Source organism: Arvicola amphibius, chromosome 17 (genome assembly GCF_903992535.2).
Source record: "Arvicola amphibius chromosome 17, mArvAmp1.2, whole genome shotgun sequence".
In the NCBI taxonomy this organism is placed as follows: domain Eukaryota; kingdom Metazoa; phylum Chordata; class Mammalia; order Rodentia; family Cricetidae; genus Arvicola; species Arvicola amphibius.
Window position 1 is genome coordinate 3,117,981 of NC_052063.2, and position 26,974 is coordinate 3,144,954.

A 26,974-nucleotide genomic window follows, 5' to 3' on the forward strand; every position below is an offset into this window, starting at 1 on the left:
GTGTCAACAGTTAAATCCCCTTCCTTCTTCCCTCCTTCCCTTCCTCCCAGGGCCGTGGGAATGCTAGACACAGTCTATCTCTGCTCTGTCCCCTTAGCCCCCCCCCTTTTTACCTTTTATTGAGCTAGGGTCTCACTAAGTTGCCCAAGCTAGCCTTTACCCTATGAGCCTCCTGCTTTGGCCTCCCAAGCCTAAGATTACAGATGTAAGGGCCTCCCCAGACCGCAGCTTTTCATGAGTGCTGAAATCCCAAGACATCGTCACACGTGTCCTGTGCCACCTAAGAACTCCGGTAGGTCATTTAGCACACTGTGTCTGGTGGCAGACAAGGAGCTATGGGCTTAAGTGGCTGAGGGTCACGACCTGTGACTTTCCCGGGAAGGCTGTGTGACTCAAGGCAAGTTCTTAACCTCTCTGAACTTCGCCATTCTCAGCTGTTACTGGAATTCATCATTAGCTTCATCTCCTCCCGTGACTGAACACACAACGTAAAAGCGGGGAGGATTCCTTTTGGTCCATGGTTTCAAAGGATCCAGTCAGAGGTCCTGGGTCCATCACCTGGGCAGACCTCATACTGGTGGGAGCTTGCGGCAGGGAGATTCTCCACCTCATGACGGACAGGATCCAGGCAGCCTCCAGCTGTCTAACTCTCCCCATCTCACAAGGGTCCCCAAACGCCAGCTGGGAACCAAGCACTCAGTATCAGAGCCTGCGGTGGTCAGATTTGGTTCAAATCAGAACAGGGAACGACCGCCTTGCTGGGCTGGGAAGACCGAACGCTCGAGCAAAGCTGGGCACACTAAGGTTACCGCCACCACCGCGGCTGCCGAGGCCACCAATGCCGGCCCTGTCGTCTCCATGGGCAACACATCGCTGGGGGTCTGCCCTAACCTTCTTCCGCCTCCTGGGCCGAGCATTAAACATCCAGAGGCAGAACACAGCAGTGGCATCCACGCATAACAGCAGCCGGGTCACGGTCTGAGCACAGAGTGCCGAGTGCAGAGGCAATCACTAGGCTCCACCCCTAACTAGGGAGCTATTGGTAGTCATGGCTACTAAGGGCAAATCACTCTTCCGGGGGTGTGGCCAATATGGCTAGGCTGCCCATACTTCACTGAATGGCCCCACATCTGTGCACACATGGGTAAAGTTAAATGAACTTAAGAGAGAAGAAGACGAGGTAGACATATTTGGGAAGACTTCGGGGAGTGGCATGATGCGACTTCATTGCATACATGTATGAAGTTCTCAGAGTAAAAAAGAAATCCGGGTGTGGCCTTGTACACCTGTCACCCCTGTACTTGGGGACAAAGGGCTGAGGCAGGAGGGTCACACCGGAGCTTGCTGGTCTCCCTCCAGCCTCGCTCCAGGCTCAGTGTGAGGCCCTGCTTCATTCGGACAAGGCACAGAGGTGCCACAGAGGTGCGGAGGGCACCTGACATCCTCCTCCGGCCTCCGCACGCGCACGCAGGCACGCACGCACGCACGCACGCAGGCACGCACGGGCTTACTCCTGAGAAACAAGTCCCACAGTGCGGCAGGCCGCGAATGGCCTGGGGATTCTCCCCAAAAGGCCACCCTGTATCCACAGACCCCAGAGATGCAGTTCAGTGAAACCAGCATGGAACCTGCTCCCCCAGCCAACGGGACTCCTTCCTGTCCCTGCTCTGCCTGACCCTATAAAGTCTCAGCTTGCCTGGTGCTCAGAGGTTCCATGAATGCCTCTTTTACGGGTCACATGAATAGACAAAGGTCCCGCTCTTTGAGAAGGAAGTTTTTAGTGACATAATTGTGAGAGGGGATGCTGTTAGGCGGGGCTGCACAGAAAGTTTTACGAGGCTCCAAGAGAGCTTTTTCTTATTAAAATCATTATAAATCTTTCCCCAAAATAGCTCCAGCTAACTTGGGAGAAAGCCAGTCATAATTAGTGGGAAACCTGAAATGCAGGATATTTCTTTTTAAAAAAATGCATTTTTTCATACTTTAAGCCCTCACAGTAGAAGAGACCTTAAGAAAGAGACAGTCTCTCTCGAACAAACAGGGCGTCGTGTGTTCAGCCAACGTCCTTACGGAGGGTCAAGGCTCTGCCGTGTGACGTGTGTTTAAGGGAATCGCAGGCCCTCACTGGGGAGAGGGTTGGCCAGCTCTGGGTGCCTCCAGCTTCGCCGCATTCCCTGAATACGTTCTCACTAGTCACCTCACATCCCTGGTCCCTCTGCAGTGGAACACGGAGGGAATGCTATTTTCTGAACGCACGGAGGACAAGCTAATGAGATTTTCACTGTCTTCAGGGCAAGATTTGGAGACGGGAAAGACGATGGAAAAAATAAATGAGATCCCACAGTGCTCAGCTGGCCACAGACTTGGGTTCCCCTGGCATCTGCTGAAGAGTCCTCCAGAAGACGGTTCAGGAACTGTACTTTCTTAGAAAAAGTGACGAAGAGGAGTGAGTTGCCTATTATCTACTAGGAGAGACAGAGGAGAGCCCTGGGAGCCCCGAGGGCGTGGTCAGGACATTTTATATATCGTTAGCACTCATCTTTGCTCAGGAACCCTGGGACCCCTCTGGTTTTTCATCTGAGGGAAGGTCATTTTTGTGGATTTAGTGGAATTCATTACAGATGCTTAGGGACAAGGCCAGAAAGGTGGACTTTAAAAGCTAACTTTGATCTGTCTGTTGTTGGGGCTTAAACAGCATCCTCTCTTCCAGTGTGTGTGTGTGTGTGTGTGTGTGTGTGTGTGTGTGGTGTGCTCACACATGTGTGCACCAGGGTCAGATCTTGTCCTCTGTTGTTTCCAAATGTGTTATGTTGTTGTTGTTTTTGAAATGAGGTCTCCCACTAAACATAGAGCTCTCCCCGAGGCTGGGCTTACAGGTGGGCACCGCCATGGCTGGTTTTCACATGTTGGGGAAACTCTGGTCTTCTTTACACACCAAGCGCTTTACCAAATGAGCCCTCTCTCCAGCCCCAGAGGCGGGGCTTTTAAAGGTCTAATTAAGATAGATGGAGTCATAAAGGCCAGGCCCTGACCAGCTATGCTAAGTCTAGAAGGGACACCAGGTTTGTGCTACCACACAGGCAAGGCCACGAGGACACAGCTGGAAGAAATCCTTATGGGAAACCAGACCTGGTGTTCAGCCTTTCAGCTTCCAGAAGCAGGCGGAAGCAAGTCCCCCGTGGAAGCCACCCAGCCAGTCTGTGTGGCATCTTGTCAAAGCTGAATGACATACCTGAAAATGTCACGGGAACTTCATCTCAAGCAGGCTGAGGTCTGCAGCCAGGCTCTGCCTGCCCAGTTCTCACATGCATCGTACGAGAGGGTTCAATCATTACCTTTGTTTTGTAAGCGTTTCTGCCTTAACTCATTCATTTATTCCCTCCCTCCTTTCATTCATCCATCAGGTAAAGAGGTGACAGGCAGCAACTGCCTCATGCATTCATTCAACAGAGAGGTCCCAAATATCACACAGCTTTCTCCCGAGTCCCTTTGATCCCGAGAAAGCCAAAGGCAGCACCCAGAGGCCCATGTGTGATTCAGAGACCACCCACGCTTGACCTCCTAGGGATCTGAGGAGGGGGTCTGGCTCCGGGATCTCAGGCTCCCTGGCAGTGACAGCCACTTAAATACCTATTGTTCCAGGCCCTCTCTTTCCTTTTCTCCTCCTGCCAATTATGCGCTGACCCCTTTTCAAGCTTCAAAATTGAGGTTTGAATGTAATTGCTCCAACAATTCCCCAGTAGTTGCGCTAGAACACAGCGCATGTTAATGAGACGCGGGGCCGCTCTGTTTCAAGGCTTTTCTCGCTAGCTCTCCTCCACTCGGCCTGGCAGCCCATTTCCCACCATCTTCCGTAGACAGGGGCCCAGCTTCCAACGACAGCGAGCAAATGCCCTATGCTCTCCAGGGCCCTCGCTCATCAGTCTTCCTGCTTGCTTACCATTTTCAGAATGGAGACAGATTCGGATAAGTGAGGTGCTGTGGACTGAGTCGCATCTCATGGCGGCAGCAGAGGGAAGCGGAGAGAGGCCAATTTCTCCATCCCAGAAATTGAACAGGACCAAAATTAAGCAACCCTTACTGACTTCACTTTTCAACCATGGCAGCAGGACTAACCAATTGGTGTCCAGTACTTTATCCATAAACACAGCAGGCTCTGACTAGGTCTAGAATAGACGGAAAAACGCCACTAACCAGATCGAGCATGGCACTTTACAGTTTGTCAACAGCTACCCATGGCTTCCAACTTCGGGAGAGAACAATGTTAGTTTTAGAGTCCCAGAAGCCTTCTGATTGTCTCAACAAAGCCCTGGAGTCTGATGAGAACGGCTCTCAGCTGAAGGCCTGATTCTAGCCAGATCCACAAACTTGCACACTCTCCTCACAGCCCCACCCCACCCCCAAGACGGGTAACTACAAGAGAGCTGTGCCGGCTACTCTACAGGACTTCTCAGACTGGAAGATCGTGGCTGTGGTTGTGATCACTGCTGTGGTTGGGGGACAGTCACACGTCGGGTGTGCCCGGGATAGTGTGAGCCTTTGCTGTGTTCTCTTCATCTGGTGACCACAATATACCTAGGAAGTAGCTGCTGTTATCCTTACGCGGGGAGATAGGGAAACTGAGGCACACAGAGAGGTAAGTCCCTTGCTCACTGCCACCCCGTTTGCAACGAGGAGGACAATGTGCTCTGAACCGGCCTGCTCTCTACCCTCTCTGGTCTAGACAGTTAGGTTCACCTCAACTACTGTTTATTAAAGCGAGGACTGGCCAGGTGGTCAGTGGGTAAGGCACTTGCTGAGCAAAGCTGACTGCCTGAGTTCGAGTCCCCAGGTGGGAGGAGCCAGCTTTACAACGATATCCCGTTTCTCATACATGTCCCACGACACATGCACGCACACACAGATGCATGATAAACTGGTATGTATTGTGTACTTGTGTGAGTGTGTGTACAGAGAGGCCACAGAGAGTCAGGTCCCCTGGAACAGGAGTTACAGACAGTTGTGAGCCATCTGATATGGGTGCTGGGAACTGAACCCAGGTTCTCTGTAGGAACGGCGAGCTGTCTTAGCCACCAAACCATCTCTCTAGTCCCTGATAAGTAATTTTAAAAAAAAGGATTGCTTTAGAGAACTATCCAATACTAAAATCCTCAAGCTTCCTTCTGTTGCACCTGTAAAGTGGGAAGATGATCCCCTCCCGAATGCTACGACTAAAATACCTCCTGCTGGGCAACTAAGGAAGACAAGACCTTCTTAAGCTCACAGTGGTGGGGGCGAAAGTCCAAACTGTACAGCGCCCACTCTTACAAACAGCACCCAAAGGAGTTGTGTGCAGAAGCGAGAGCTCGCATGATTGACAAGAGGTGACAGCATGGGGAAGGGGCCTGTGTTCGAGAATGCTCTCCAGGGAACTGACCGACGTCCAAGGAGAGTTCCATTAATCCATCTCCTAGGGCAGGTCCCCAAGTGCTCAATGTAGCGTTCTATCCAGCTTTCTCTTAGAGATGCCACCTCCTATCACTGTAGACCACACTTCTAACACATGACACATGGGGATGCACCATAACCGAACCATGGTATGCACCTGCCACTCTCACGGACCTGCCGCGATTTGCCAGTGCTGCTTCTGGCAAGGCCTTATCGTACCACGATGCTTATCCCGCCTTCCTCTCTGATTGAGTTACATCATCAGATCCTGGAGAGGTCTCACGGGTAATTCCTCCACTGATCTAGTGCCTGCTCTGTGCTCCAAGAAAACCCAAGCTTGAATTTCTGTAGTGTGTGTGTGTGTGTGTGGGTGTGTGTGTGTGTGTGTGTGTGTGTATGTGTGCACGTGCGCATGTACACGTACATGTGTGTGATTTATTTACTTTTAAGTAGGATCTCAAGTAACCCAGACTACCTCAAACAAACTATGTAGCCAAGGATGACCCTGAACTCATTCAGCAGCCGCCACCTCCCAAGTGCTGGGTTTACAGGTTTGGGCCACAATGTGTCCCATTTTATATGTAGTGCTGGGTGCATACTAGGTGCAAACTCAAAGCTTGGTGCACACTAGGCCAGCGGTCTACCAATTAACAGCCCCTTCCTCTTATTATTAGCAAAATGAAAATCGCACTGGTATATGCTGCTTCCTCATAACTCAAACAACTATTTTCTTGCTGAAGGAAAAAAAATGACACTTTATTATGGGCAGTAGAATGAATGAATGAATCTGCAAGGCAGTAGATAAACAAAGGCTTTCTGTTTCTCTGGCTGGTCCTCATTAAGAAAACGGGGGGGGGGGGCAGCTCGCTGAGTGCACAGCGCTCTGAGGACAGCAATGCGCCTGCCCGTGCCTTGGCGTGCTGAGGGTATGTGGGAAGGAGGGCCACTCACCGAGGAGCTGGTTAGGAGCCTATCTGAGATCTCAGCTTCTCATTCGGTCGGCTTCTCCATGACCAGGAATAGTTGGATGTCAGCTGCATGTGAACTCCCCAGCTCCTTTTAAAGGAGCCCTGCTTCCCAGAGACCAGCTCATCTATCCTGTCACAGAGATGCAACTGGCTTTCTGAACCGAGATGTACCATTGGGGGATGTGAATCCCAAGCGTGGTGAGCAGGAGACGGAGGAGGCAGGGGGTACAGCAGAACGGCACGCCAGTGTGGGCCTTTGAAGGACGAGCCTCAAGACAGACTTCAAGCCTCCTCATTTTCAAACCATCATTCCGGCATGCAACCTCCCTACAAATCAGCATGTGACTGGCAAGCATGCCCATCGGTCCTGGAATACAGGTCCTTGGGAATGTCAATCACAGAAGTGCTGAGCTGAGCTGCCGGCTGGGTACACGGTTGGGCTCACATAGTCCTAAGATGGGGTTTTCTCCAGTTCATGTCTGCCCCTACGCAGTGGCTGTACAGTGTTCCTTCTTGCCAGTCTTTCTGGTTGAAAAAGAGAAACCAGAATGCTCTATTGGCAAACACCATCGGCCTGTGTTTTTCCAATTCTTCGTCCTGGGAACAAATGGACTTTCTGCTTGATTTATGTCATTTGTGTACATTTCACGTGTGCGTGTGGACATGTGTGTTGGGGTGTGTGCACGCATATTTGCGTGTGCATGTGGAGGCTGGTGGTTGCTATCGGGTACCTTCTCCTGGTATTCTCTACCTTACTATTTATTTGTTGATTTACTTATTCACTTTCAAACAGAACACTCATTGAACCTGAAGCCCACGGATTCTGTAAGACTCTGCTGGCCAGTGAGTCCAGGGATCCTCTTGGGCCTGCCTCCCCAGAGTCGGCATTGCAGTGCAGGATACCACACCAAACTCCAGCTTTTTTATTTTCTCTTAAATATGTGTGCTGGGGATGTGAACTCAGTTGCCCCATGCTCGTGCAGGAGACACTCACTGACCAAGCCATCTCCAACCCTACTTGATTAATTTATTTTTGATGTACCTTGGTGTTTTGCCTGAATGTGTATCTGTGTGAGGGCATCTTTGGGACTGGAGTTACAGACAGCTTTGAACTGCCGTGTGGATACTGGGAATTAAACCAGGGTCCTCTGGAAGAGCAGCCAGTGCCCTTCACCACTGAGCCATCTCTCCAGCCCCGCTGACTGATTTTGACATAGGGTCTCATCTAGCCTAGGCTGGCCTTATATTGGATAACTTTGAATTTCTGATTCTTTGCTTTCGCCTTCTAAGTGCTGGTATTTGTCCAAGTCTGCGCCACTATGCTATCGTGGACGCGGCGCTGGGAACTAAACTCTCTGTGCGTTTTCAAGGTGGGTTAACCTTGCCCTCCGTTCCCCCAGCTGGCATCTGTGCCCGGCTCTGGAGCCAGCACTTTCGCCAACAGAAACCCAGCAAGGACATGACTAATTAGCGCCACCACCACGGATCCTCTCTGAATGGGCAGCTCGAGGCCTTCCCTGCCCAGGGCCTGCTTGTGCTTGCTCTCGCTGGCTTAGGCCTCTGGTAATTAGAAGAATGATCCGGAACCAGCCGCACTCCTCTCTGAACACCAGTACTTGGTGGAGCTCCGGCAAGCGGATGAAAGATGGCTGCCAAACCGTCTCCACCGAAATCCGCGGGCAAGGAGCATGAATCGAGAGGAAACTTACTATGTCTGGGCAGGGAATGCTCAAAAAGGAACATCTAAAAACAGCTGCCTGGCATTTTTATTCTTTTTTTTTTTTTTAAGAAATAAAAATGAAGTTCCAAAGCCACAGAAGTGCCAGCTTCCTGAGTCAGACCTGGTCTCCAGCCTCAGCACACGCAGTCTTGGCTTGGGAGTGTTCTGCCTGGCTCTCTCAGTGCCTGTGTGAGTTTGTGGGAGCGGTGGCCAGGCCAGGAAGGGGACTGTAGTTACAGGCACAGGATGCCCTGCTCCCATTTCCCTGAATCCACCCACTGGGACCAGAGGTATTCTAAGAACCCTATGAGAAGACTTAAGACTGGAAATATTAAGGTTAAAAAACAAAACAAAACACTGGTTGCTATACGTGGGTGTCATGTCGTTTGAACACTTCATATAAGTCAGCACATTTTGGAACCCAAAGATCTAGAAACTGTCAGTATCACCCAGTTTACAGGTTAAGAAACTGGGGGCACAGAGAGATTAGGAGAATACTCCAAATTCTCCTACCAGTGAGTATGGATTTGACCCTGAGGATCCTGACTCTAAGAAACACAAGTCTTAACTGCTATGTTGTAGTTAGGGAGGTTAAGGATGTCACTCCTACTTTCCAGACAAGGGAATTGAACCCCCAAGATACTGGATTTCTTCCCGACGGTGGCCCTGCCAGTTTGTGGAAGACACAGACTCTGAACTCATGACTTAGGGCTTCATTTAAGCTGTGCTGTTGGAGAGCTGACACACTGTAGGGTGAGGTGGGTGGCCAGATGGGCAGAGGGAGGGCTGATGTACTCCAGGTACCTGCACTTAGGTTCTTAGGAAGCCTGTGAGGGGATGCAGAGGCACCAGCCTGGAGCAAAGAAGGGACTCTTCTTCCCTGAACTTCCCTGCGCTGGCTTGTGTTAGGTCAACTTGACACAAGCTAGAGTCATCAGAGAGGAGGGAGCCTCAACTGAGAAAAGGCTTCTCTAAGTTCTGGCTGCAGCAAGCCTGTAGGGCATTTTCTTAATTAGTGATTGATTGGAGGAGGGCCCAGTCCACTGTGGGTGGTTCCATCCCTAGCTGGTGGTCCTGGGTTCTATAAGAAAGCAGGCCGAGCAAGCCAGGAGGAGCCAGCCAGTGAGCAGCCCCCTCCATGGCCTCTGCTTCAGCTTCCGGGTTCTCGTCTTGTGTGAGCTCCTGTCCTGACTTCGGCTGATGACGAACTGTGGTGTGGAAGCGTAAGCTGACTACACCGTTTCCTCCTCAAGTTTCGTTGGTTATGGAGTCTCGTCACAGCGATGGTAACTAAGATACCTAGGAACCCGTCCGTGGTGATGTCTGGCTGTTTCTGGCTCTGGGGAGTGAAGTCGGCCCAGCACTGAGCTCACAGGGTCCAGGAGAAAGTGGCTGAGTTCACAGCCTCTGCACCTCATGGTAGGTTTTGAATGTGAAATGTATCCAACAGACCCCTGTGTTGGAGCACTTGGTCCCCAGCTGGTGGCACCATGGGGGTGGGGGTGGGGGAGGTCTGTGGAAGTTTCAGGAGGTGGGACCTAGCTGGAAGAGACTGGTTTGCTAGAAGACAGGTCTTGAGGGGTACTTTCTGTCTGACACCCTGGTGTGATAAGCCAGTGGCCACTCCACCTGCCAGGCCTTCCCTGCCATGATAGGCTATGTCCTAAATCATCAGAATAACATGAGAAAGGAAACTAATACAAGACACACCTGGCCAGTCCCTGCCTGTGGCTGGCTAGGACACGAGCCGGGTACCCCAGACTCACGAGACACGGCCCCTACTTGCTAAAGGGCTTCTCACCTAAAGAAGCCAGCATGGAAGAACCAAGGACACTCCTGTTGTTAAGCACTGATAGTGAGGGCCATTTTAATGGCCACACCATCCAATATGGTAGCCAGAGGCCAAATAAAGACAGACATGCTTTTGGGGTCAAACCCAATCCTGTACTCCAGACGGCACATGAAAGTGATAACACAGGATAGCTTAGTGGTTTAAAGAAAAAAAAAACAATGACACATAGAAATGATCATATTTTGAATGCACTGGGTTGGATAAAATACCTTATTAAAACTTATTTCACCTGTTCATATTTTACCTGTCAGTGGCTACCAGAAAATTCCCAGAGGAAGAGAAGCAGGGAGTGCTCCCCAGAGGAGGGCTCCTCTGCAGCAACAACAACTCAGCCAGGCTTGTCTGTTGTGTGCCTAGACCGCTATATATTTTCAAATGTAATTCTGAAAAAGCTAAAACCTTTGCATTTTGATTCCTGTTTTATAGGCAAGGTCTCCAGTGCTGAAAACGTTCAGTCCTTTGCCTGAGATCTACAGTGATCAGTGTGTGTATATGGGGGGGAGGGGAACAGACAAGACCTCTCCTCTCCTCCCCACAGCAGCGTCCATAAAGCTTGACAGCAGTCCAGGCTCTGGCATGCTCTTGTCGCTGGACAAGGTCAAATTCCAATTGGCCACAAAGCAGCTTGAGTTGTGTAATTTACAGAAAGATCAAATTATGAAGAGGCCGCCCCTAATTGAGGGTAATTCAGGAAATAACTTTCAGTAAATGGCAGCTTGTCCAGCTGTGTTACCGTTCGGCGATTGCTGAGGTTACTTCTGTCACCCCGATGCTTCTTCTTCTTCTTCTTTTTTTTTTTGGTTTTTCAAGACAGGGTTTCTCTGTAGCTTTTTTAGAGCCTGTCCTGGACCTAGCTCTTGTAGACCAGGCTGGCCTCGAACTCACAGAGATCCGCCTGCCTCTGCCTCCCGAGTGCTGGGATTAAAGGCGTGCGCCACCACCGCCCGGCTCCAATGCTTCTTTTCCCACTGAAATGCATCAGAATCTGTTCACATAGACTGCCCTGGAGGAGCCCTGTTAGTTCCACACAATTCCTCTCCACATTTCCACGTATCGAGCCTACAGAGGCAGCCAGAGTTAGCCATGAACTCAAAGGCTCATCACCACCCCCAAAGAGGGGCTTACTTAACACCCCCATTCAGTCCTAAGGTGGTCACGGAGTTATGAAGGGGCTTGGAGCAGACACAACCACGGGAGCCACTGTGTCTGCTTGTTGTCTAGGGCCCGCGTGCAGTGGACATGTTTGTACCATACATGGAGATAGCATCTGTGGGCTTGCAAATGGGGGTCTAGCTAGCTCGGAGCCTGAGATCTGACATAAATCAAAAAGAACTGTGTTCTCTTAGCTTGACTCCTAACTTGGTCCTGATGACTGGCAATCACTGACCAACAAAGTTTGACCTTCACAGTGCCCTCAGAGCCAGCAAGCCCCAGAGATCCCCATATGTGCCCTCTGAGTTCTGAGATCACAAGTGTGCACTACGAGGCCCCGCCTTCTGTGTGAGTGCTGGGGTAGAACAGACCCTCCTGTGTGTGAAGAAAGCCCTTTCCTGAACGAATCATTTCTCCACTCAGCCTTGGGTAGGCGATGCCTTCAATTCCCCTGCATGATAGGTACCTTCCTCTGATTCACTTCAAGCGAAGTGGCCCCAGGTCACATGACTGGGCTAGGCGCCCCCACTTCAAGTACCCACTCCTCTCCTGTGACCTGAACTGCATCGCACGCCAGGCCTCCACCTGTCCTGGCCTGCTTGGAAATCTGACCAGGGTAGCTTTCTGCTTGAACACAATGGAGCTGCTAACCACGGCCCAAAAAGGCAGCCCGACTGTCCCCAGCCTTGCAACGATCCTCGCTGGCCTAATGTCACTTGCCATGAATAATGAACGCGGCACTCAAGAGAATGGTATAGGTAGGGCGGGTTAATGTACTTTTTCATCTTGGCCAGCCAGCTGCCATTCTGCCGGGCCAACTATCGGTAACAGCTCTGCGTAAGAAGCCAGACTACAACTAAATCCATCCCTCTTTGGCTGGTGGACAGCTGTTGGGTCAAAGGAAGCTAATGGGACAGGCACACCATTTACCAGGTGGCTGGTAATGAAGGGATTAATGCGGCAGAGCCACAGCTGAACAAGAGCTGCCCTTTCTGGCTTTTCCTGGCAGGTAGTACCCCCAACATTCTTCCCAAACAGCAACTACAAAAGCAGAAAGCCTTCCTCCTTGTTGATTATTTGGCAGGTGCAACTGATCCCTGGAAACCTCATCTGATTGGTGGCTGCCCTCACTGTATGTTCTTTCTTCCGTTCTTCACATAGGAGAGCTCAGGGATCCCTTTCAGAGGGATCTTGTCCCAATCTGTTATCTGGGGGTAGCCCTCCTGGGGAGCTACAGGGAGCAAGAACCCTCCTACCCTTGGGAAAACATTGTCTTCATATCAGAAGTCTGAAGTCTCTTTTGATCACCAAAGCAGGAACTCAAGATGGCTTGGGTTAGACTCAAAAAAAGGTGTCTGCAAATGAAGACCTGAAGGGCCCTTCAGCCCTGTGCTTCTGAACCCTGAAGCCCATAACCAAACCCCCAGAAGCTTTGGAACCCATTGACACACTGGCAAAAATTCCAGACTAGTTCAAATCAGCCACTAAGGGAATGGCGTAGGCTCTGTGTATCTCAGGGGCGGCTGAAGCTGAGAGCCACCAGTGAATCACAACACAACACCGTCACTTTAGAGACAGCGGTGATGAGGTCAAAAGTTGGGGAGTCTCCTGTTTTAGAGAAGTTCCACCATTTAACAAGCGGCTGAGTCAGAGGTACAGCTGCTTTGTGAGTTGAGTGTCTCCCAGGGACCCTGCTGTCCGCCCACCTTAACTACCACTCACTCTTCCTGGAACTGCATGCTTCTCCTGTCCCTTCTAACCAGGCCCCAGCAGCATCCTGACTGCAGGCCATTCCCTTCTTCTAAAAGTGAATGACCGTGCCCCCCCCCCCCCCCCCCCCCCCCGCTGCTTGCCCTTGTTGTCTGCTGCTGTAAGCTTCTGACCTCTGATGTGTCTTCAAAGGCCTGACTCATGGGTGACCTCCTCTGTAGCGCCCCCACTGTGCACAGGACTTGGGGGAGGGGTGCTCATCCACACCATCTCCCCTCATCCTCCGTGGGAGTTCTCTGCCGTGTTTTTTTTTTTTTTCCAGCTATCTCTCTTCTGGGGCCCTTTCTCTCTCTGTGTTTATTCTTCTGTGAAACCAGCAAAATGTGCTGAGCATGGGTGAAGATGCCACCCAGGTGGAAGCGAGGAAGACTTCCGCCCCTCCCTCTGAAAGAACGGGGTTATCAGAGACCTTAGCCTGAGAGGGTTGTAAAGGTCTGGTGACAGGTTGCGCTGTGGCTCCGTGGTAGGGAAAATAACTGTTCAGTACGTGCAGAGCCCCGGGTTCCATCCCCAACAGGACGACGGTGAGATCACGCTTGGAAAACGTCTAGCATGGTCACAGATGTGTACGACATGTTCAGTGAACGCTGACTCCTTCTCCCCTTCCTCCCCTCGCTCCACCCTTAGTCCCGTGTTACCCAGGAGGAGGAGAAAGCTCACTGTAGCACACCAAGAGGCTGTCCCGTAACAGAGGTAACGGGACCTCAGACCTCAGGATTTCAGGCACACTCAGCAACACAGGACCCTCTTTTCTCTACAACAGGTCCCCTAACACTACCGGATCCCCAGGATCCAGGAACCCTCAGAAGCCTGACACCCACGTGATCTGCCACGCCCCGGGCAGGCTTAGCTGGGCTGCCTCTACGCTTATGGTCAGCACTGAGCCACGCATCCTGCCCCCTGCAACACTCTAATGACAGGGCAGGCACACACGCTAAAGAAAGCGGCAGCTGGGCAGGGCTGAACAATGTTGCAAGGACTTCCGCGAACCCACGAGAGGCCAGGAGGTGGGGAGGCAGGAGGACAAGTTGTCTGGCCCTCTCTGACATTCAGGGACAATTACAGCCTCTCGCCCAGCTGAGAGCAGTACTCTGCCCTGTGGGTCCGCACTGAGCTGGGGCGGCCCGCAGATGGCTCGGCCCACGAGCATGTGGTTGGCAACTCCTGAACTTTGGGTGACTCGGTGCCAGCTGATCCGATTGGCAATTATGGTTTATTTTGGGGCCAGGGAGACAGCAGCGAACGAGGGAAATTATAAGACGCTACTGTGCTATTTTGCTAAGAATATCCACTGCAAAGTTGGTTTTGTTCTTTTTTTTTTTTCTTAACCAATTGTCCTTCGGATGGTTTGGAGTTTTTCAATGTACTAAAAATTTAAAAAAAAAAAAAACCCTGGATACAGAAGTCAGATTAGAGCCAACTGTCCCAGGGCTTATTTGGGTCTTGACCCAGTGAAAACCTCGCTGGTTGTACAGCTGTTTGGGGGAGGATGGCTCCCGCTGAGGGCATGTCGATGGTGACAGTAACTACTACGAGTCACTAGTGACAGTGTGTCCGATCTGCCCAGACTGGTGGAGTTCCTTCTGTGCTTAAATCCCCACAGCTTCCTACTGGCTATCTGGGTTTGGATAAACCATACACAGTTAGGAGCTCCAGTTCCCTATCCATGAAAGGGGCAGGACCATCTAGGCCAGAGCTCACATGCAGATCCAATGAGACAAATCCTCGATCCAGAAAGCATCTGGCCACGGGCATGGGTCTAAGGTTACTAAGAAGTTAAGTTTCTCATCATAAAACATAGTCTCTGTTTTTACACATCCTGGATTAAGCCCACATAGACAATCAGCAAAAACAAAGATGCAAATAGCATTTCTGGAGACAGTTCGGGTTGGAGCCAGCAAAGAGTTTGTCACTCGCCTTGGTGACTATGCCATTCCAGGCTCGGCAGCTTTTCGGAAGGAAAATATGAGAGAACGCAGGGGAGCTCAATCCAGTGTTGAGCAGAGATGACTCAGGAAGGAGATGCTATTTATGCTCGTCGGCGCGCTCGGTCCCTCCTTTCAGTTCCACAGCCCACCGCTAAGCAGGGCTGCTTCTCCAAAAACAAAGCCCTGCTTAAGGACTTTGTGCGGGAATGGGCATAACTGCCACTTGTAAAGGAAGCTAGACCCAGAAAAAAAATCCCCAGACTACATCCCCAGGAACTGGGGTGATCTTCCTGAAACAATGTTTGCCTGCATGGGCTGGAGAGGCCTAGACAATGTGCCCAGGACATCCTTGAAGGGCAATGACTCATCTACCAATGCCCTCCCCTGTGACGGTCAGGGCCACCTCCCCGCCATCCTAAGGTTTAGGTCAAGGTTAAATGTATCTCACTAAAACAACACTCACACCACTGTGAGGAGGGGGGTGACGTCACCTCTTCAACTGTCTGTCGAGGTGCCATACAGGGTCATGCACACCAGTCCTGGAGCAGTGCAAGGAACCAACACAGAAGCCTCACCACCCTCTAAGCCCAGCGTGTCACATGGCAGAGGGCCAGGGAGTGACCAGAGCAGGAAGACAGGCAGCAGCAGGTCACCTCCTCCCGAAACCAGCACTTGGTATTAGTCCTGGCGTATTATAAAAGAGGGACGCAGTCTCGGAGTGGTAACGCAGCCTGTCCAAAGTCACATCACTAGGACATGGTGACGCCGAGTCTGACTCTGAAGTCAAGGGAAGTGACAAACCCCAGACGGCGCTGTTCTCCCAGCATTTCAGAGCGGGGTTCATTCAGATGGGAAACTGTCATCTGGGTGAGGACTCTTCACACCTTCCAGCTTGTGTAGCTAGAAACGCGGAGAGTGGGAACTGAAACCCTGACCTTCGCTCTTTTAAAAGTCACAGATATTTGTGGACCCCTGACATCAACCAGGTCTAGCGGTAGGCAAGATACAGCCCATGGGCTTTCTGACCAGAGGGCAGGTTACAGTGGAAGTGACTGCCTACGCGTCCTGTGCTGCTCATCAACATAGGATGTTCACAGAGAGAGAGAGAGAGGGAGGGAGGGAGGGAGGGAGGGAGGGAGGGAGGGAGGGAGGGAGGGAGAGAGAGAGAGAGAGAGGGAATTGTTTGTGATGGAGTAGTAATCCGGATGGCTTTCAATACAGCACACCAGAAACCCTCTGTGTGACCAAAGCCTGACTTGATCTCTTCACAAAGATGACAGTGTAGAAAGGCCGGGTCACTGGGGGCACCAAAGGAAACCCAAATATCGAATCCCTGTTGAGTCTCTGCAGAGGGCAGCAGGGGAAGACTCAGGAGACAACTTCGTTTGCAATCATCTGTCTGCTGTGTCAAGTCACACCTGGAGCCCCAGGATGGAGCAGGGAGAGGGGCATCTCTGGATGCATGAGGCCACCAAGGGTGCCTGGACTCTAGTCCTTTTTTGTCCTCCAGAACGGAGCACAGGTGGTAGGTGAGAGAGTGAAACAGAGAAATCTCGGGTCCAGGCCTCTGAGATGACTCCAAGAGTTTGTCATCTTCTCCCACCAGGCAGCATGGACTACAGAAATACAAAACTGAGAATTCAGCCCTGAATAAAGCCCTGATTACGACCAGGCCATCGTTCCCCGACACACATTTCTCAGCAGTTAATTAAAGTCCATCGGCATTGGCTCAGCTGCTCTAGCTTCAGCTCTCCGCTCCAGAAAACAGTTAGCTAGGCGACACTCCCTCAGGGTGACCAGCCCAAGAGTCTCTGCGTTCACCCTTAAGCGACTTGTGGTTATTGCCATGGTGACCAGGCCTCCTGACTGCCCCTGGCTTCCCATGAAAGGCAAGTTTCCTCAAGTCCAGCTTCCTATTCTCCTCAAGGCCACTGGCACTATGCTTGCCACCGTTAAACTAACAAGCCAGAGAGACAGGGCAGTCACTTCACATCCACACCCCAGCCAGACTCTTCTGTAGAGAGTGCAGCATGTAGGCCATGTAGGTCTCAGTAATCCCACGTGGGGTGTGGGTGGCGAGTTTATCCACGATGATGTCTTTCTGGGAGTGCCAGCGAGGGGCTTCACAAGCCCGGAGGCTCCTGAAGTTCAGAGTCCCATAGCTACTAGGACTAGTCACCTACTGGGACTAGGTGAGCTCAGAGGCCCAAACCCCAGGAAGGTCACAAGTTCCATCCCACACAAATCCTCCACACATCTCTAAACTGCTTTTTCTACAACTTCTAGAATGTTCCTGGGTTACACTGTCAAAATGCTCGAGACAAGAAATGGTTCTGATCTGTGTCCCCCTCCCCCAGATTTCTGGAATATTTGTACATACATACTTGTGAGATACCTTGGGACAGAACCCAAGTCTAAACACGAGGTTCATTTGTATATCTAACACACAGAGCCCGGGGATAGTGTTATACAGGATCTCTGTGCATCTGCACTGTCCCTGGGACCTACTGTGTAAGGTCAGACATGGAATTTCCCACTGTGTGGTACCATGCTGCTGTTCCAAAAGCTTCAGGTTGGGGAGTATCTTGGACTTCAGACTAAGGATGCTGAACACGAAGGCAACCGCTGGAGGCAGAATGTCAGGGAATGGAGGACACATCCAATCCCCAGAACACGCCCATAGCAGAGAGGTCCGGGTCCTACCTGGATGGGGTTGTAGAGCTCCTGCAGGGGACTTCGCGAGCCCTTCCGGCAGCAGATGTCCATACCGAAGGGATTCCTCCGCATGACTGAGGAGAGAAAGTGAAGTTCATCAGAAAACAGCTACAAAGGTTTGCCGACCGAGAGAGGGAAAGACATCTGGGAGGGAGAAGGAGGAGGGCAAAGCAGGAAAGCCTGGCTTCTGCCAGAGAAAGCCCACTGCTGTCCCCGAATGCAAGAGCACCATGCTTTTCTGTCCCCAGCATTCGGGTGTCTGTACCCCAACATCACGGGCCACACGAAATCGCTTCCCGTAGCACACGAGAAAATAAGACAGGCATCAAAGCTCACTGAGACACAGCCCCTTACACACTTAGACACAGCACCTTCAGAGCACCCAAGGAAGTGAGTGTGGCTGTCCTGGGTGCGGTGGCATAGTCTCGCATCACCCAGCAACAGGGCTGTGGTCTGAGAACTGTATCATGAGGTGACAAAGTCACACACACTGAGAGGGTGCCGGACAGTTGTTCCCAGAGGCCAACTGGTGAGGCTGCCCAGGCGGGACTCAGAAGACTCCGAAGACTTTCCGCCCTTGCTGGCTTTCTGTTGCTGTGATAAACGCCAGAACCAAAACCACCTGGCGAGGAAAGCTTAAGGCTCCTCAAGGAGGTAAAGAAAGAGCAGGCACACGAGACAGGAACCTGGAGGCAGGAACTGACGCAGAGCCACGAAGGGACCCTGCGGACTGTCTCTGATCTTCATGGTTTAGTCTGCTTTCTTATACCACCCAGGTCCAGCTGCCCAGGGGTGGCACTACCCACAGTAAGCTGGGCCCTCCACCATCAATTAGCAACCAAGAAAATGTCCCACAGGCATTTTCAGGCATATCGGAAGGAGGCAAACCCTCAACCGAGGCTTCCTCTAGCAGGTATGTCAGGTTGACAGCTAAGATGAGTTATTAGGGCATCCACGTAAGAAGAAATACATTCTAAAGTGACAGTAAAAACTGGGGAGCATAAATACAGACCAGTAACACAGCTGCCCACACTGTCTGCTGTCGCATCCTGTACCTGATGGGACGGGATGTGCTCTTACGGAACCGTGGTGCGCGTGTGGGCTTATCCCAGTGCCGCTGAAGACCCGGGAGCGGCCTGCTGCAGCAGCTCTGACATCTCCATGGCAATGGTGTCACTACGGTCGGAACCTTTATCGCCACCATATTCCCACATGGTCTGATGCTGACCTTATCCCAGCCACGCAGTGTGCAGGCAACACCTCAGACAATGGCTCTTCCTCTAGGCACCTAGGACCTGGGTTCCTGAGAACGGGGTGGACTATTTCCTAGGGAACCCTCTGCAGTAAGTCAGAAGCCCTGTCTTTCCCAAGACTCCGACAATCTGCATTTCCATTAAAATGTCAACCTGAGGCAGAAAGGTTCTAGAGAGAACGCAGCACTTATGACTGATAGGAGGATTAGAACTCTTTTCACCCGTCAGCAGCGAGGGGGCCAAGAACCCTTGTCAACAGAAATGAGCCCTTACTTCACTTTTCCCATTCACAAAACACCCTAAAACCATGCACTTCCAACACTAACACCTTACTACAGACAGAGGGAGGGAGAGGAGAGAGGAAAAGAGAGAAAAAAGGAAGGAGGGAGGGAGGGAGGAAGGGAGGGAGGGAGGGAGGGAGGGAGGGAGGGAGTAAAAGATGGAAGGAGGGAAAGAGGGAGGAAGGAAGGGAGGAAGAAAGGGAGGAGGGGGAGGGAGGAAGGAAGGAAAGAAGGAGGGGGAGAGGGATGGAAGAGGGGAGGAGGGGAGGGAGGAGGAAAGAGGAGAGGAGGGGAGGGAGGAGGGAAGGAGGGGAAGGAGGGGAAGGAGGAGGGGAGGGAGGAAGAAGAAGATAAGGAGGGAGAAGAGGGAGGAAAGGGAAAAGAGAAAAGGGGAGGGAGCGGAGATGCAGGTGGAGGAAGAACAGATGAACACAGGCTTTGTTCAAATATCAAACAGTTCATTAAGGAGTATTACCGTAATAAAGATGAATGGAACAAGGACCAGCAGAGGCTCCCGGAAGCCCGGAGAACACCCTGGTGTGTGGGACTTGGGAGATGGCTCATTTGGCAATGGTGGTCAAGGGCACAGTCCCCCATCCCCTGGAACAGATAGCCTGGGATTGAGTCATGGCTCTAACCATAGGCCAGCTGTGCGACCTTAGGCAAACTATCTATTCCCTCCGCCTGCCCCTCACCTGGGTAAGGAAGAGGGCTGAAAGAGAACCTCTCTGGGCTGGTTGCGAAGGTTGAGTTACACAGACTGTTTAGAAAGTGCTTGTCAAATGGGCAACCTCGAAGTTCCTGTTCTGGAGAATCCACTAGATTTGCACATGGCCTATGATCAACGTTGCTCGGCTCCTGGTATAAAGACGGGAATACCTCTCCTCCTGAAGTAGCACGTGGGCTGAGAGGGAGCTGGCCACACTCCAATCAGGATATAGTCAAGAGACTAAGAAGGTTGGATGAGGGGGCTGCTGTGCAGGTGCCAACCCGAGGTCACAAAGCGAAGAGGCTGGGGCTTGGGAGATGGTCCATTGCAAAGCCATTGCCATGGAAGCATGCAGGATTGAGTTTTGATACCCAGAAGCCACATTAAATAAAAAACAACAACAGGTATAGTGTCATATGTCCAAAAAGGGTCACCCCAGCTCTGGAGAAACAGAGGGGACATCTCTGGAGTTCATCAGCCAACTGGCCTGCTAAAACACTAGGTTCCAGGTTCAAATAAAGTGTCACATGACAGAGGGAGACGCTTGACAGCAACCTCTGACTTTGCATGTGCATTCATGTGTGCACACACACGCACACGCACACACGTGAAGAGTAATTTTCACAAGCAACAGGTAACTTCTGGAAGGTTTCCAGGGGAACCAACTCCCTCTATTGACTTCCCCCTTTGAGCCTGTGGAAACCCTGAGGGGAGAGCATCCATTCCTGGTAGGAGAGGCCACGTACCCTCTCTCCCTTTCCCTGCCTTCCTCAGGGGAAGCTGGCAAGCTTTTTCTGGAAAGGGCAAGTGGCACTTAGCAATGTGTCATCAAAGAACAATAGGCAGACAAAGAGGAAGACCTGCATGGCAGCCAGTTAGCAGGCTCCATTTAGGAACCGGAATCAGACGCTCACCGAATCTTCCTGTGTTAGGAAATATGTTTCTTCTGTTGTTTTGTTTTAATGGTTTAACAAAAATAGGCAGGAGGCAGAGTTTGACCCTGAGGCTGGAGTTTGGCGATCCCTGTCCTGGAGCCTAGTGCTCTAATACAAGCGCAGCACACACCCTGCAAGTCCCGCAGCCTTCCCACGGGAGGAGGGATCTATGAGCAAAAGTCAACACATAAAAGCCGCTAGAATTTGATTAGGCTGTCCAGAAAAACACTGGCTCGTTGTTCCTCCACGGCTGCACCAGGAAAGTGAGGGAGAAACTCCACTTTGTGTTTTTCTTTAATTTATGACTTCATTTTTCATTTCCACCCAAAAGGAGGCAAACCGTGGAGGGCACGCAGGTCCTCCATCTGCACAAGGGCATACCGGCGCTTGGACAGGAGAACACGGCCATAAAACATGTGAAACCATGAAACCGTGCCCGTGCCATACAAGACTGAAGTCCCCGCGTGGCAGCAGACCTGCCACACTGAACACTCCACGGTGGAACCCATTAAAAGCCTTCTTTTACAGGGGGGCAGTATTATTTAATTGGTTTATTTTCCTAAAACAAGGTCTTTAAGAAGCCTGGACGTGTGGGGCCTGCAGCTCAGGTCCTTTACCTGTGACTTCATGGGGCACCACATAAACTGACTTTGGCACCCCAGGCCACAAAAGCCAAAGGGGCCTTTGTGCTATTTATAAGGGTGACAACAAGCCTGCCCTGTGCAGAAGGTCCTGTGTGTGTGTGGAGAACACAAAACCTTTCGGGGGCATCACAGAGCTCTGAACATTTCACAGTTTGAATGTTCAGATTTCAGACTTTTGGGTGAAGAACGAGCAACCAGTCCAGCGGATAAAGGCATATGCCGTCTGGCCTGAAGATCTGAGCTCGATCCCTGTGACCCCAACATAGTGGGAGGAGAGAATAGACTCATGCAATTTGCCCTCTGATATTCACAGGTACATATGCTCACACACATGCATGTGCACACACAGTTGCATAATTAATTGGTTTTCAAGAGAATGAAAGAACGACCAGCTCATAGTCCAGGCAAACATCCAAACGGAACCTACCATCGGAGATGAGTCCTAGGCGCCCACGAACGTGAGCGGTACACTGAGTCTACAAATCCTCACAAAACCCCCATCCATACTCAGGCCACCAACAATAGGAATGTCCCCAGAGACCCATGATGTGGGAAGTCCTTCTGTATCTGTGTTGCTTTTATTGGTTAATGAATAAAGAAGCTACTTACTTTCGGCCAGTGGCTTAACAGAATATAGCCAGGCTGGAAGATGTAGGTGGAGTCAGGGAGGTGCCATGCAGCTGCCAGAGGGACAAGATGTGAGCAGCCAGCTGGAACCTTGCTGGCAGGCCACGAGCCTCGTGGTAAAATATAAAATAATGAAAATGGGTTCATTCTAGATGTAAGAGCTGGCTAGCAATATACTTAAGCTATTTGCCAGACAGTATTGCAAATAATATAGTTTCTGAGTGATTATTTCGTGGTCTGGGCAGCTGGGAACAAACAAGTGGCCTCTGTCAACAGACCCGTGTCTGTGAGCTTCCATCTTACTTCCAAGCATCTTTGGTGTTTTGAATCCAATTTGTTCAGAGTCTGCGGGGCTCTAATACCTCATCCGGCCACTCTCATTCATTCTCAAAGGATAAAAGTGGGGCAGTGGAGGGGCAGAATGGCCTGGTACACAGGGTCCTGCAGAGCTGGCATCGTCTCTCATCCCCAGTAGCCAGGTCCCACAGCAGACACCACTGTCCCTCTGTGAATTCACAGGAGTTTCTTAGTACATATGTGTGACATGAGAAAACACGAAACAAGAGGTTTAGCCAAAGGCATCAATTCTACAGATGAGCCTGAGACCTAACCACTGGGTGGAGGATGAGGCAGAAAAGTTAGTGAGGTTGCTAAGAGACCCCTCTCCACTGCACAGTTCTCCTTCAAGATGGTTACATTGGCTTTCTTAGCTAACACAGTTGAGATAGAGCTAGGGAGGTAACCGTGGCTATAAGGACCTGAGTTAGATCTCCAGATGCCATGTAAAACTGCCAGGCTTGCTGGTGCACACCGGTAATCAGACAGGAGAGTATAGGGAGGGAGATCACGGGCCAGATAATCTAATGAGTGACCTCCAGGCCAACGAGAGGCCTTGTGACAAAGGACATAGGCAGGGTTTCTGAGGGTGACACCAAAGGTTGTCCTCCGGCTTCTACACACAGCTGCACAACTGCTTACATGTGTACACACACACACACACACACACACACACACACACACACACACACACTTAAGGAGAGGTCTAAAACAAACAGGCAAAAACATCAAGAAACGTTAACCTGAGAAGATGCCCCCAGTATTGCAGTGTGTGTCCAGTGGACTCCATAAATGCCCAATACACACGAACCTGATCGCCTTCCCTCCTCAGGGTGCACAGATCTGGGAAAAATCCAAGCCTTTATTGCAGTCAGTTCCCTTATCGGCCCCCATTAGTATTTAAGGTCATAAAGCCAGGACCACCCTGAAGAGAATTTTCAGCTTCGGAAGGTCGAGGACATAAATCTCAGAATTCAGTAAATGTTCCCGGCATCACGGGAAAGACACACAACAGCATTGATCTAAGAAGCGGGAGGTTCACTGACCCGGAAGCCTTCCCCAGGGGCTCCAGTACCCAGCGTGGAAGAACAGACTCGCTCATTCACTCTTGGAAGATAAGAGTGGCCACTGAATGGATTCATCAGAAACAATGCTGCTTCTGCAATCGCCTCCCCCAGGCCTGGGGATTCTGGTCCCTCAGCAGTAATATGAGCAAGTGTCTACTTCAAAACACACAAGGTAGGTCTGGCCCAAGGAAAACCACTTGTTAAAGTCTTAAATCAGGAAAGGGGCGGGGGCAGGGACAAGGAGGGAGTCCCAGAGAAAGTCACCATGAGGTCACTTCCATGCGAGCACAGGGGTAGACAGGAAGGGCTGAGAAAGTCTTCAGAATGGGGAGTGATGGAGTCAAACTGTCAGGAAGGAAAGCACAATAGGAAGAATGTTTGTACTCCCCTCTCCCGCAGATTCCTACACTGAAATCTGGGGGGAGGGGGCGTTTGGGGAGGTGAGTCAGTCATGGGAATAGGGCCTTTAGAGAAGGGTTACTGTCTGAATCAAAGTGACATTTTACCCCTGGAGGGCACAGAAGACACACACCCACGACACCGGAAGTGGATGTCCAGCAGACGCTAACCTGTCAGTACTCCAACCTGCAGGAAATGCATTTCTGTTGTTCAGATTGTCACACAGCCTACGGTTGGTTATTACGGAAGGCTCAGAAAGTGGCCTGGCCGGTGGCGTATGCCTGTCACCCAGAGAGCACAGTGGAGGGGAGGGGAAGGAGTGGGAGACAGCAGACATTAAGGAGGGATACCCAGGCATGCATGGAGAAATGGATGCCCAGGGGACACCGTCCATAAGCTATGGCTAGAATCATGGTTTCTCGAGTTCTACCGGGAAAAGCAGATGGCCACCTCAGAGTGGCTATGTAGAGCAGACCTCAGAACAGGCTGGACCGGTCAGTTCTCTCCTGAGCATCACAGTGTGTGAGCCTGAAAGGCGGGCCGAGGATCGGGACTGGTCCTGGGTGGGAGTAGGCGTGACCTGGTCAGCCAGTGGCTCAAGTTCTGTCATCACCTGCAGAAGAAGTCCTACTCAAACTGAGTTCAGCCCTGAGAAAAGGACATCAGGCCGGCGGGACAGTGACACACAGCACGGCCACAAAAGGTGACTCCAAAATGGCCTAAAATACTTAAAATCAGTTATGGTTTCAAGTGATGAAAGATTATATGTGTGCAAAAAAAAAAAAAATCTCCAGGCACAGAAAATGGATCTGTGACTACATGAGGCCAGGGCTGGGGACCAGGAGTGACAGTAGAGATGTGGGTTTCTTTTTAGCATCATGGAGAGTGCGGGGAAGGGAGGGTGAGTGTGCATAGCTCTGTCAATATGGCCTGATTCATAGAACGCTACACTTGAAACAAGTAAACTTTATTCATAAATTCAAAGCTCAATAAAACTACCTCCAGAAAGAATGTTTTCAGCAGAAGACTGGCAGTATTAATATTTCCAAGATTATGCAGCAATACCAACATGTAAGATTTAATCGAACAGTTTTTTTGTCCTGGTAAAAGTTAAAGTTCTTTCTAAATTTGAACTATCAGGTTTATATTATTTAGATGTTAGCTTCTTCAGGGAAGAAGTGAAGTATTCAAAAAGGACTTTAAAATTTAAACATAATTTCAATTATTAAAAGTCAGTTAAAAAGTTTCTTAAAGGCTAAATATTAATCAAAGGCCATTCTAGACGTTAGCTGGTAGAGTTTATTGAGAGTCTTAGGGGTAGGCTGTGGAATTTGGGACTTTAATTCTTAGGAGCCTTTTCTGCACACAACAGCCAGCCTCTTGTTAATGGAAGTGACAGGGCTTGGCTACTTTAAGCCGACCATAAAGCAGGGAGCACAACTCACTGGGGTGAAGGGCAGCAGCCTACATCCTGGACCTAACCGAGAGTGTTCGTGAAACCCACAGCGGGGGAGTCTCATAGTTGAGAAACTCAAATCTCTGTGGCAGAGCTGGCAGCTGACCCGGGAGAGGCCCTATGAATTTTCTTTATGTCCCTTCTGAGGAGACTACACAGACGGCGCAGTGACACACGTCTTGCATCCGCCATGCAGAAGTCATCCTCAGCCTTGAGTGCTGGGGAACTAACCCCCCTCCCGGGCCGCCCTGCAGTTTCCTGGAACGCTTATGAATATATTTTGCAGGCTGCAGATAACGTGCCAGCATACTTTCATCCTGGTGTCTGGTGCTCCAAGTTTGACTCTCCAACTTGGACACGTGGGTGTCTGCCTCTGGGGTTCCCCCCCACGCTCACAGACAAGTGACGTAGCTCTTGGAGATAAGAAGCCCTTTGGGTCAACACTGCTGAAGCTACTGAAGCTGGGGGCTGTGAGGCCCAAACCCCCTGCTCCCTGTATTCATCCCTGCGCAGGGCAGCTGCGTGTTAGTTAACACGGGGCAAGCGGCATCTGCATGCTAATGTCTCGCTCAGGGCACCAGCCCCTCCTGCCACACAGCTCCTGTGAACATCAAAGACCGCTTAGGAAGACCCAGAGCCCCCAGCCTTCTCCTTTCTCCTTTGTCTCTACCTATCCTAGAAGGCAGGAAACAAGGCGCTGTGGGCGGAATTGTGCCTCACCCCCAATTCATATCACAAGAACCTTAAGATGCAGCTTTATTTGAAGATAGAGTTTTTGCTAATGCAAATATAGTTAGATGGGGAGGAGGTCACACTGCATGAGGGTGGGGCTCAAGCCACATAACTGGTGTCCTAATGAGAGGAGAAGAGGACAGACACACACACAGGGCCATAAGACGATAGCCAAAAACACCGGAAGGTTGCGATAAGACAAGGAACGCCAAGGCTGCCAAGAGCTGGCAGCAGCTGGGATGCAGGGTGGGGCAAGGATTCTCCCCTAAGGGAAGCCTTCAAGGGGAACACAGCCAACTTGCCCCTTGATTTTGCATGTCAGTTTCCCAGAGTGTGGGAGAACATATTTCTGTTGCTTTAAGTCACCCAGTTCGTGTTCATCTGTTACAAAACCCTAGCACACTAACATACATGAGTTCCCGAGTTCACAGGAGTTCACAAGACATGTGCCTCCTGTCCTAAGGTGGCCGTGAGGCCGTGAGCACCCCAGGCAAAGGCCAAGGCAAGGCCCGGGCCCAGCAAAGTGCTGCATGACAGACAATTGAGCATGATTCCTGGTGTGGTTTGGGAAAACAAAATAAGAAGACAGGGAACGAGCTTTTGAATCACTTACCTGTCTGGTATAACACTGCTTGAAAAACATGGCCACATGTGCCATGTCTCTGGAGCCAGGAAGGTGTTAAAACCCCTCAAATCTACCCGCTTTCCTCGGGGAAAACGACATCAAGTGTTGTGAGGGTAAAGATGCTTGCTGCAGGAGACAGCTCAATTGGAAAAACACTTGTGGTACAAGAATGAGAATCTGAATTTGATCCTCAGAACCTGCATTAAAGAGCCAGGCTCACTGCATCCACTGCAATCCCAGTATAGGGAGAAGAAGAGACAGGAAGATTCCTAAGGACTAGTTGGCCAACCAGACCTGCCTGCGCAAACCCTGGACCAGTTAAGAGAATGAGGTGGGTGGGCATGCTGGTGCATACCTTCAATCCCACCACTGGGGAGA

The 26,974-nt window shown here is 50.9% G+C and overlaps 1 protein-coding gene across 1 annotated transcript in view; it reads right to left on the reverse strand.

Annotated features, from left to right (window-relative positions):
- Positions 1 to 26,974, reverse strand: part of Chst11 (carbohydrate sulfotransferase 11) — a 195,616-nt gene that overhangs the window by 71,648 nt on the left and 96,994 nt on the right. The window contains exon 2 of the mRNA XM_038314822.1: positions 17,521 to 17,606. Within this exon, the coding sequence (XP_038170750.1) occupies positions 17,521 to 17,606 (86 nt within the window). The remainder of the gene's footprint in view (positions 1 to 17,520; positions 17,607 to 26,974) is intronic.